Genomic DNA, 11830 nt, shown 5'->3' with positions numbered 1-11830 from the left:
AAACCTGAATGGCGGCTGTCTGTCGAGGCATATCTGTAGCTGCAGGAGGGGTGATTTCTACCTGCTCTGGAAGCTCACACCCAACATGCCTTCTCCTTCATTTATGACTCACTTTCTTTGCCAACAGCTAAGGCAGAATAAATTGCGTGTGATTAAGGACTGACGACACAATTTTCACCAGGACAACAGACCACGTAAAGATGCACGGTGTTGTCTGCAGCACGTAATCACACTGGGTAAAAATAAAAGCTATCCACTCCTCAGCCCCCAGTCAGAGCCCCATGGAAGTCGGCTGAGCCGCGCGCCCCCGCCCCCGCCCCCGGCTCCTGGTTGATGAGAAGCAAGTTTCTGATACTTGAGTATTAAATTTTACAGAAATGGCAACCCAAGTCTCTGGGTGATTTGCAACAAATTTGAATCGAGGTGGCCTAAAAATAGCTCTTGTAATGTCTCCATGACTTGGTGCCGTGGGGAAACAAACTGGAAGCCAGTGCCCCGGAAGCCATCCCCTGGGTCCTTTGTGAAGATGCGTCTCATCTCCTCACAGCTGTTCATAATCCAAACACTGTCTACACACACAACACGCAAGCCTTGGTCATAGGCATCCAACTTCTGTATAAGCCAGCGTTACGAACCAAACCTCAGCCTATGAAAAACCCCAAAGTCATAGTAACCAGTGCGTCAAAACATAACTGCTGTCATTTTGCTGTCCCGTTCAAGGTGACTTAGTCTGTCACTTAGTGAAGCACTCCTTTACTTCTAGCAAGCCTACAGGACAGAGTAGAACCGTCCCCGGGGGTTTCCAAGCCTGGACTTCTCCGCAGGAGTAGGGTCCCTGTGAGTCAGAATCGGCTCAGGCAGTGAGAAACGCACGGAAAGGCGCACTGCATACGAAGACAGGCAGTTGGCTGACTAGGCCTCACTGGTCCAGCTTTGGCACCAATTTGACGGAGAGAGAGACTTGGGGAGGGAATGCGACATAACCCAGGGACTGCCTGCGCTCAGTGAGGCTCCCGAGAGGTAGGTGAACCAGCCCCCCTTCAAGGAAACCCTGTTTCTTAGTCATGCCCTGCCTCTACTGAGCTGCTCCTGCTCTGTCCCTGGAGGACACTTCGCCCCACCCCCTCCTGGGGGTGGGGTAGGGGAGGTTATGAACACAGATAGGGCTCAAGACACTGGTCCCAGGCCTCTCTGCTTGCTGCTGCCCATGAGATGGGTATTGTTACCATCTTGTTACTTGATAACCAGTCAGACTTCTACTCGGAGCAACCCATGCCCATCAGAATAAAGCGCTGCCTGGTCCTGCACAGTACCCATGGTAGGTTGTAATCCACGGGGTCGTCATTGCCTGATTTTCACAAGTAGATCACCAGGCCTCTCTTCTTAGTCTGTCTTAGTCTTGAACCTCTCCTGACACCTGCTTAGCAACCTAGAAACACAGAAGCCTCCACTGACAGATGGGGGTGGAGTTGGCTGGGTATCCAATGAATAAGGAACCCAAGACTCATTTTGCCCAGTGTCCCAAATCAAACTGTTTGGGAGGTTTTTTCTGCTGTGCATGCCCGAATCCTGACCCCAGCGGCTCTGTATGCTCGGGCATCCATGCACTGGGGCCCCAACGTCGGTCACCGGCATTTTCAGGTTTTGAACCAATTATTCTCCTGGCTAGCCTCTCTTTCATCTTTGTTTCTGGTCCCCTGTTGGCACCTATGCAAATTTCAGACCCCGCTGGCGGCCCTGCTCTGTGACCAGGATGTTAGCAGTAAGCGGATATTGCAGAGGCGTCCAGCTGTCCCTGGTCCAGCGAGACCCACTCTGAGCTTCCTGCCAGTCACTTGAACAATCTCCATTAGCTCGCCGTTCTGCGGATGTCAATAAATATGGCGTGAAATTTAAACATAAATGAGTTTTTACAGCTAATTACAGCTAATGCACGCTACTTTTCCAATTTCCAAGCATTCCTTCCAAAATAGTACAGTTTGCAACTGTGAATTAGACATAAAAAGCCAAATTTCATAAACATAATTTAGCAGAACAACAAAATAATAATGCTGCTAAGTGCTTTCTGTCCAGCCATTATAAACCTCCTGAGGCAGGTCTAATGGCACACTCACATGGGTGCCTCAGGAGGCGTAGGCGTGAGGCTTGGAGACCCCAGGAAGGCTGGCCACCAGGAGCAAGCAGCCAACGCAGGCAGCCCCATTGGGCGCGTCCACAACCGCACAAAAGCTGCCTGCCGCTCCAGGCGTAGCTCAGACTGCTCCGAGGAGGGTGGAGCATCTCATCTTACATACCTGAGATCTGTTATCAAGAGAGACCAATCCCTGGAAAAGGACATCAGAGAACTGCTAAGATAGAGGGTCAGCGAACAAGAGACAGATCTTTAACAAAGATGGATTAACAGTGACTGCAACTGTGGGACCAAACACAGCAATTGTGAGTGGTGCAGCACTGGGCAGTGTTTCCTTCTGTTGGGTCGTCTGAGTCAGAACTAACTTGATGGCCCTGCCGAGTGGGCCTCCCATTCTGCTGTCCCAGGGGACCTGCGAGCTCTGTTCAAAGTCTGCTGCCAGCCTGCCAGCCAGGAGTGACTGCTGTAGTCGGCTTGAGCATCCTTCTTCGTGCCTTTTGCTTTGGCTTCCCTTCGCCTCCATTCTGCTTCTTGCCCCCCCTCCAATCTTTGTCTTCATCCCTGCCCTCCCCCACCCGTTGTATTCGCCCACAATTTACATATCATATAATTGAATAGTTCAATCGCTCAGTCATGTCAAGGGGAATTGTACAATCAGCACCACATCAATCTTAGAGCATTTCCCCCCACCATCGTTTGATGCATCTTCTTGAGATCAGTGTTTTGATGTTTTCATGTCCTGGCTGATAGATAAGATTTCCACTGCGGCTCCAGAAGACAAAGCAAAGTGGCATGGAATGTGGGAAGGCCTGGAGTTAGAACAACAAAATGCTTGACATTTCTCCAGATGAGTGAACTGATAGAAAAGCCCAAGCCTCGAGTTGCAGTACTGATTTGATGGCAAACTATTGAGTGACCCGGGATGCACCAAAAGATGCTTCAGTACAGAGTCACTGTACTACAAAGGATTGGTCAGTGTTCAGCCCGCTCAAGAGGCGGCATGGGATCGAGTGCTGGTGGTTCTGAAGGCACAAGTGAAAAACAGGCTCCAGGAGCTGGCTCAGTGCCAACTGAGAGGCTTTGCGGAACGGAGGCCCTGCGGAAAGCACTCACTAGCCTATGGACAGCTACCTGGCCAGCTGGCTGTTAGAGATCCATCTCTCTGCCATTCCAAAGACAGGTAAAGCAAGAGATTGCAGAAATTATTGAGCAAGACCACTAATATCACACCCAAATACAATTTTGTTGAAAGTAATTAAAAACAGGTAACAGCGGTACATCAACAGGACACCACCAGAACCTTAAGCTAGATTCAGAGACGATGTGGAATGAGGGCTCTCGTTGCTGAAAGCAAAGACTACCAGAATGGTGCTCACCAGTGTTGTATTCACTGTGCAGATGCGCTCAGCTGTGTGGCTCATAACATTTGTGGATAACGCTGGGAACAGTGATCATCTCAGAGCGTGTGGAACCTGTGTTCAGACAAAGAAGTCGTTTCCGACAGAATAAGGTTTAACGTCTGGAAAGGTGTGTGCCAGGGCTTTATCTCCTCAGCATGTTTATGGAATCAGTATGCTAAGCAAATACCCCGAGAAATGGGACTAGGAGAAGAAGAAGAACATGGCAGGTGACAACTGGTGTGCTGAAAATGAGGAGGACATGAAGCACTGGTGGGGATCACAGGCTAGCCTTCGGGATGGGCCACCTGCCCCGCACCATCATGGAAACAACCATGAGCAACATCACAATCAACGGGGAGAAGATGGAAATCATCTAGGGTTTCATCCTACTTGGATCCATAATCAAGACTCTTGGGAGCAGCAGCCAGGAAATCAAATGACATACTACATTCAGTATATCTGCTGCAAATGATCTCTCCACAGCATTAGAAAGCCAGGCTGTCGCTTTGAAGACTCGGTTCTTTCTGACTCTATCCTGCACGGTTCAGGCTCCAAGGTCAAAAACACATTTCACTCTAATTTTTTTCTAATAGTTTCAAAAGTTTCTTTTTAACAATAATTACGATTTTGGTGTGTGTGGCAAATGCACTCCTAATTTGATCAACTTTGTAATTCTACTGTTGTTTGTGCTATATAATTTGAGACTGGATTGTTAGATGCTCTTAAGTTCATGATTACTTTATGTTTTCCATATTGACTGAATTATTGTGCAGTACCCTTCTTTATCCAGGTGCATTGCCCTTCAGTTCTATTTTTCAAATCTTATTTTGACACTGGCATCATCTTTCTTCTGATTAGTATTTTCCTTTTTTCCCCGATGAGCACATGAGAGGGGTTTATCATCAGCTTGCTTCAGTGGAAAGGGCCTCTAATAAAGCGATAGAGGGATTAACTCTTGGCAGGAATGTGTTACAGGAAAAGACAGTGGGGTAGAGAATATTGTTCAGTCAGATACAGAAAGAAGATTGTGTGGGTCAAGGCCACCAGAGTTACAGAGATCCCTTGCAGAGTGACGAGTTGATTGATAGATTCCAGAAGGGTACTGCTGCCTAGAAAAGTCAACTAGTGAAGGTGACTGCTTTCATGGAACGAGGTGACAGCAGGACTGTGCTCCTTTTGGAAGCTCTGGAGGAGACTTGTGCCTGGCCTTTTCTAGAGTCAGCTTCTGTCTTTGGCTCATGCTCCTTCCTTGTCCAGATAGCAAGGGAGCCAATTCATCACAATCACATCATATCACATCACTCCCACCTTGCATCCTTCTAAGGACTTCCAGTCTCCTGCCTCCCTCCTCTATGTGTAAAGGCCCCTTGTGAAAGGGAGCCCTGGTCTTCAGGGCTTCGAACCAGCCAGCCTCCATGCAGGAGGAAGACGTGGCAGTCCACTTCTGTAAAGATGGCAGCTCTGGAAACCCTTTGAGGCAGTTCTGCCCTGTCCTGTAGGGGTCACTATGACTCACAGTCCACACAGTGGCAGTGGGTTTGGTCTTTCTGGCCAGGGGTGACACAGAGCACACCCAGATAATCTGGCGCAATCTCTTCTATTTGGAAGTCATCTGATTAGCAATTTTAATTCTATCTGCAAGCTTAAGTCCCCGATGCCAAGAAATAGCATGTCCACAGGTTCCAGGCACTAGGGTTTGATGGGTAGGGCAGGACATCATTGCCCAACACACACAGTTTACAGCAGAGTGGCATCTTCCGTCAGTACCCACAGAGACTATCATCACATTGGCAGGTCAAGCTATTGCCCGATACTCAAAGCCTGCCCTAATCTTCTCTCCTTTGAAAATCGTATTTTCTCCATGGCATCTCTAAGGGTTTTCTTTTTCCTTTTTGATGTCCTGCAGTTTTACTATGGAATATATGAATATGATTTAATCATATGTAGTTCTTATTACCTGTGGATCTGTGTCCTCATTGCTGGAACATTCTCATCTATTATTTCTAACAATAACTCTCAGTCCTTCCCCCTTCCCCCTGTTTAATTCTCCTTCAGCATCTCCTGCTTCTCAGTGTGTTTCAGTTCTCTGTTGTTTGTTTACATCCCCTGTGCTGTCTGTTTCTGTTCTTCAACCCTGTCTTCCAATCCACTCAAGTATTCTCTCATTAGTATTCAGTCTGGAATGTGTTCCATTTATGGAGGGATATCATATCTTAGTTTACATTTTCGTGTTTTATAACGTCTTGCTCTGCATGCCCTATATTATTCTGCTGGGATATCCTAAGCACATTCTTTTTAAATCTTTGTCAGACACTTGCATATAGTTAATTTCATCTTGGGGGAACAGGAACCATGTGCATACTGGGCTACACCTTGGACTGCTAACCACAAACCCACCAGCCACTTTGAAAGTGCCAATTTGAGGCTTCTGCTCCAGTAAAGATGTACTGCTGGGGGAGCCCTCAGGAGGAGTTCAGCTCTGTCCCTGAAGGTCGCTATGAGTTGGAAGTTCTACTCTGTTATATAGGGTCTCTGTGAGTCAGAATAGGCGCTGGGAGTGGCTTGAGGTAAAGCCAGGTTCCTGAATGGTGTTTGTTGTTGCTAGGTGCAGTTGTGTCAGTTCTGCACAACAAAACAACCTGCACCACCCACAGTGTTTATGTTTGACTCCATTATCGCAGCCACATGTCAGTCCATCTTGTCGAGGGTCTAGCTCTTTTTCACGTACTCTCTACTTTGCCAGCATGATGGCCTCTTCCCGGGGGTGGCCTCTCCTGATAATGTCCAGAATATGTGAGGAAAAAGTCTCGCCGTGCTTGCTTCTACAGCGCATTCTGGCTGTACTTCTTCCAAGACAGATTCGTTTGTCCTCTTCGGTGTTCTTTCAGTATTGTTTGCCAGCACCAGCTCTCAGATGCATCGAGGCTCCTCAGTCTTCCTCGCCCACACGCAGAGGAGGTGATGGAACGACCCTGGCTGGGGCAGGGGAGGGAGCAGTGTGTTGTTGCTAGGGGTCACTGAGCCCAGCGTACAACAGAACAAAGCCCTGCACAGTCCTGCGCCGTCTTCACAATGGTTCCTGTGCTGGAGCCACTGATGCAGCCTCGGTGTGAGCCCATCTCATTGAGGGCTCTCTCTCTGTCGCTGCCCCTCCACTTTACAAGCATAATGTCCTCCTCCAGGGACGGGTCTTGCCTGGCAGTAAATCCAAAGTATGTGAAACAAAGTCTTACCATCCTTGCCTCCAAGGAGCACTCTGGCCTTACGTCTTCCGATACCTTCCAAGATCTGTTTGCCCTTTGAGCAGTCCGTGGTACTTTCAGTAGTCTTCTCCAGCACCACAATTCAAATGCATCTACTTTTTATTAATGTATAAGAAGTAGTTACATATCAGGAAAATACCCCAGCCCAGTCCATACGTCCCTCTTCAGACTCATGAACCCACATGCAACGATGCAGAATGCAGGAACATCACCAGCTGGTCTTGTGGATCCAGTGGTGGTGGACACATCTCCAGGGCTCTGGCAGATCTCCGAGTGGCTTGTCAGCAGGAAGGTGAAGCCAGAGAGAAAGGTCAAATGCATCCATTCTTCTACAGTCTTCCTTATTCAAGCCACTTGTCTGTTGGTTTGTCACACGGTGGTGGTTTGTGTGCTGCTGTGATGCCGGATGCTATGTCACTGGCATTTCAAATGCCAGCAGGGTCACCCAGAGTGAACAGGCTTCAGCGGAGCTTCCAGACTAAAAAGAGACAATGAAGAAGGTCTCCGCTCCCCACTTCAGAGGAAGACACTGCTGAAAACCTTATGCAGAGCTTAGAAACACTGTCGGATACTGAGAGCCAAGCAAGGGAGAGCTTATAGGCCTTCTTCATTAGCCCGGGATTCCCTCCTGAGCTTGGTAACCCTTGATGTCAGGTCTGGTCTGAATACAAGGCCTTTCCTGGTTTCATTGTTTGCCGTCATTACTTCTCTCCATACTATCTCCTCCATATCTAGTGGTTTTGCTTCCACCCCGCCCTTCTGTGGGGCAGGCCTTCCATTCCATGGTGGCTGATATTAGGAAACCAGTTTCACATCTTATACTTGAGCCTGTGTCTGCCCGTCATCCCAAACCCACCTCTCTGCCCAGCTTGTAGTGACATGGGGCCCCAAAGTTAAACTTTGGGGAAGTTTCTGAGCTGGTTGTTAAATAGGCATCATTAAAAGTTAAATTATATCATTTGACCATTAAATGAGGCAAAGGCCATCAATCCTGAGTCATCACTTCCTCGTTATTTCCCTACATACTACTCTGATTTGGGCTCTTAAAAAGGAACCCTGCTGACACAGTGGGCACCTCCTCTGCTGCGACCAGAGGCTGGCAGTTTGAACCCCCAGCCGCTCAGTGGGGAACGCCCCAAAGCCTTTCATCCAGTTCTGGGTAGAGCGGCAGTTCTCAGCCTGTGGGCCACGACGCCTTTGGGGGTCGAACGACCCTTTCACAGGGGTCACCAGATTTATAGCAGTAGCGAAATGACAGTTATGAAGTAGCATTGAAAAGAATGTTATGGTTGGGGGGCCAGCACAACCCCAGTAACTGTATGAAAGGGTTGCGACATTAGGAAGGTTGAGAACCCCTGGTGTAGAGGGTTGCAGCAGCCCCATTCTCTTCAGGCTACATCCAGCCCTGTGTCTGTGAGGGGGAATCACACACACACACACACACACACACACACACTCAGGCATCACATGGGTAGCTTTCAAGTGTGGATCCCAGTAAACAAACAAACAACAAAACCAAACTCACCGCCATCACGCCGATGCCGACTCTCGTGACCCTGTAGGACAGGGTAGAACTGGCTATTCCTACAGGAGTAGAAAGCCCCCTCTTTCTCCTGCGGAGCAACCAGCAGTTCTGAGCTGCTGACCTTGTGGTTAGCAGCCCAACTCATAAACTATGCCACCAGGGCTCCCCATGGAGCCGAACGGAGCCCAGTGAGGAGCTTTCTGTGTTCCGCAGCCCCGTGCTGCCCTCAGGCCCGCCCCGTCTTCGGCCTCTTCCATAACCAGGGACACCTCAAAGCTCTGCCTTTGGTGGGGAGGCGGGCTTGGTTCTCCATCTTGCTCTCTGTCAGAGTGAGCCCCAGCAAGGTTCATCCCCATTGTGCTGCCTTCCCTCATGTTTCCGGGCTGTGTGCTGCTCCTTTGTCTTGAACCTCACTCGGTGCTTTAGTTTTCCTTGCTGTCCGTCCACTACCCTGGCTCCAGTTTGACTCAGAGAACACAGCAGAGGTGCCACAGTCAGTAGACAAGCTGGACCATCTTGATGGGCCCTCCATCCATGTATTTTTCGTACTAGACACATAAGTTCTAACAAGTGGGTGTTGATAGAGGCTAAAACTCTCTCACCAACCTCCTTCATTACCCCGAAGCCTTCTCGCTTCTTGTCCCCCAGGACCTTGATGTGCTTTCTCTAGGCGATCTGTTCTTGACAAGGTCCTGGGGGGGTATCTGCTACACACAGAGCTCCAGGGCCAGATCAGCTGCTGAGGGTCAGCCCCGACTCACAGTAACTACCCAGGGTGTACAGAGCGTAACGCAGATCCATAAGGGGTCCATTGTAGCTGCTCAGAAGCAGAATGCCAGGCCTTTCTTCTTAGGCACCTCTCAATGGACTCAACACACCAGCCTCTCAGTCCACAGCCGAGCACTTGTTCATCTGCACCACCCAGCGTAATATACATTTACTAAAATAGCGCTCACAATAAAATATCGGAGCCCCCTAGTTACCTAAGTGGACATCCCTGGTTCCCATCTTATCTCTCTTCTTCTCTATAGGTATTAAAGCCGTCTTCTCAGGCCACTACCACAGGAATGCCGGGGGCACCTACCAGGACCTGGAAATGGTGGTGTCATCAGCCATCGGATGCCAGCTGGGCAAAGACACACATGGGCTCAGGGTCGTGGTGGTCACCGCCGAGAAGATCGTCCACCGCTACTGCAGCATAGACGAGCTGAGCGAGAAAGGACTGGCCGATGACCTGGTGGATCTGCTGCAGAAGAGATGATTGCCCTTCGCGAGCTATTCACTTTCCGCCTCCACTCGGTTCTTAGCTTGCCAGAGGCAGCAGCTGCACCTAGCTCCTGATTGGAAGCAAAATCGCCCAGGTGAATTCATGTCCTTTTGCATAAATCAGAGCGCTGGGTCAGATCCTAATATATTCAAAACAGAACTGCCTTCCTTTGAAAAAGAGAATGGAGCCTGGAAATAAAAAAAGAAATTCATTGATACCCGAATATTTCTTCGTTGGTGTCTGCAGACATTCTTCATTTTAATGCTATGTTTTTCAGCTCTGCTTCTTGGTCAGGGGGATTGTTTTCCGACATCCTACAGGCCATGTCTGCCTATGTGCTCAGTCCCAGCTGGTACCTAGTGGTGGCATTTGCTAATTTCTTGAGCAAACCACATCAAATTGTCTTAAATTGTGGCCTTAACTCCCCAAATGCTAGGGAAAACCAAAGTGAGTGCCTTCCCTGCCTAACAAAACAAAGAATTTCTCGAATGATCAGTCCTGTTTGTTACGAGGAGCTGAGGAGCCCCCGTTTGCTGGGGGCTTTTGAAGCATCTGCTAGCGCTGATGGTGGGAGTCAGGTGCTGTGGGTGCTGTCACAGCTGTGATTTGCCTTCCTGTGATGAGAGAAGTCACCTTCATGCATAAAAGGGCCATATAAGAACATCTCCTCCAAAAGATGAGAGCAACGCTCCCAAACCTGCCCACCCCTCCCAGCCACTGGGCCGTGAGCGCAGTCTGTGCACACGCATTGCATGTTCCAGTGCTGCAGCCCTGCAGGGTGGGGCTCTCCTGGGATCAGAATAAACCAGGTGCCGTGGAAGTGCTTCCGGCCCATGGCAACCCCACGTGTGTCAGCGTAGAGCTGTTCCCATGTGGTTTTCTGTGGTGGGTTCTATGAAAGCAGCTGTCCAGGCCTTCCTCCCTAGGTACCGCTGGGTGGAGTCGAACCTCCAACCTTAGCAGGCCAGTGTGCTAAGAACTTCTTGCAGCACCCAGGGACTCCGAGGTCCGAATGCCCCTCCCTTGGGGAGCTTCTTTACTGTGCTACTTGACAGGAAAAGTAGGAGTAGATGCTGACTTCTCAAAGGAAACAAATCCTCAGGGAGGAAGCCTTTTCCCCGGCAAAATACAAATCGGCCCGCCTTGATGAAGGCATGGGGCAGTGGTCAGCGCCAAGAGAGTGTGTTGTGTGAGCTTGGGCACGTCATGTGCACTTAACCCAGTTGCGTTGTATCAGTGCTGTGTGGTTTCCAGAGCCTCAAACATTCATTCCAGTTCAACTTCGGCTGGAAATTTGCATTCCCTTAAGTTTTACTGGTCCAGAGTGTGTCCTTAAAAGCCACAGGTTTTGCTAGGGTTTTTCCCCTCCTTTTTTTCTGAAGGTACTCTAACAAAACCAAGACAACTGTATTACTGAAAGAACTTGTCTGCAGACATCCACTAATGTCAGAGACATATTTTCTTTGTAATAAACAAGGCATATATGGATCATATAATAAATTATTATAACATTGCAGATAAAGAATTCCAGAACCCTTCATTATGCTTGTGTGAACCCTGTCCATGGATCAGAACTCAATTATGGTGGTCGTCTGAACAGAACAAGGGAATACTGCCTGGTTTAAAACCAGGAACGGCGTGCATCAGGGTTGGATCCTTTCACTATACGTATTCAATTTGTAGGCTGAGCAAATAATGAGAGATGATATGAAGGAAAACTAGATATCATGATCGGAGGAATGCTTATTAATATCCTGTAATTTGCAAACTGGCACAACCCTGCTTACTGAAATGAGGAAGACATGAAGCAGTTGCTGATGGGAAGAACTACTGCAGCCTTCGCTTTGGATCGCAGTTCGACATGAAGAAAACCAAGATCCTCACACATGAATCAATAGGCAACGACATGATAGGTGGGTAAAAGATTGACATAAAGGATTTCATACTATTTGGACCCAATGCCCATGGAAACAGCGACAAGAAAGCAAACGATCTGTTGTTCTGAGCAAATCTGCAAGAGAGCACTTTAAAGTACTAAAGACTAAAGCTGTCATTTTGAAGAGTAAGGAGGTGCCTGACCCAAGCCATAGTATTTTAAGTCACCTCATAGGCATGGGAAAGTTGGACATTAAATAAGGAAAACTGAAGAAGAACTGATGCATTTGAATTATGATGCCGGTGACGATTATTGAAAGTACCATGGACTCTCAGAAGAACAAACCAGTCTGTCTTAGAACAAGGACA

General features: G+C 48.6%; 1 protein-coding gene across 1 annotated transcript in view; it reads left to right on the top strand.

Annotated features, from left to right (window-relative positions):
• The window catches only part of CPPED1 (calcineurin like phosphoesterase domain containing 1), a 152574-nt gene extending 142765 nt beyond the window's left edge, over nucleotides 1-9809 (top strand). The window contains exon 4 of the mRNA XM_004705860.2: nucleotides 9351-9809. Coding sequence (XP_004705917.1) covers nucleotides 9351-9580 — 230 coding nt within the window. The 3' untranslated portion in view covers nucleotides 9581-9809. The remainder of the gene's footprint in view (nucleotides 1-9350) is intronic.
• The last annotated feature ends 2021 nt before the right edge of the window (nucleotides 9810-11830 follow it).

The sequence above is a fragment of the Echinops telfairi genome, unplaced genomic scaffold (genome assembly GCF_000313985.2).
Source record: "Echinops telfairi isolate 266 unplaced genomic scaffold, ASM31398v2 ScPeMD7_5;HRSCAF=22, whole genome shotgun sequence".
NCBI lineage: Eukaryota > Metazoa > Chordata > Mammalia > Afrosoricida > Tenrecidae > Echinops > Echinops telfairi.
The sequence above is the reverse complement of the archived record's forward strand: the minus strand, read 5'-3'. Positions and strand labels throughout refer to the sequence as shown.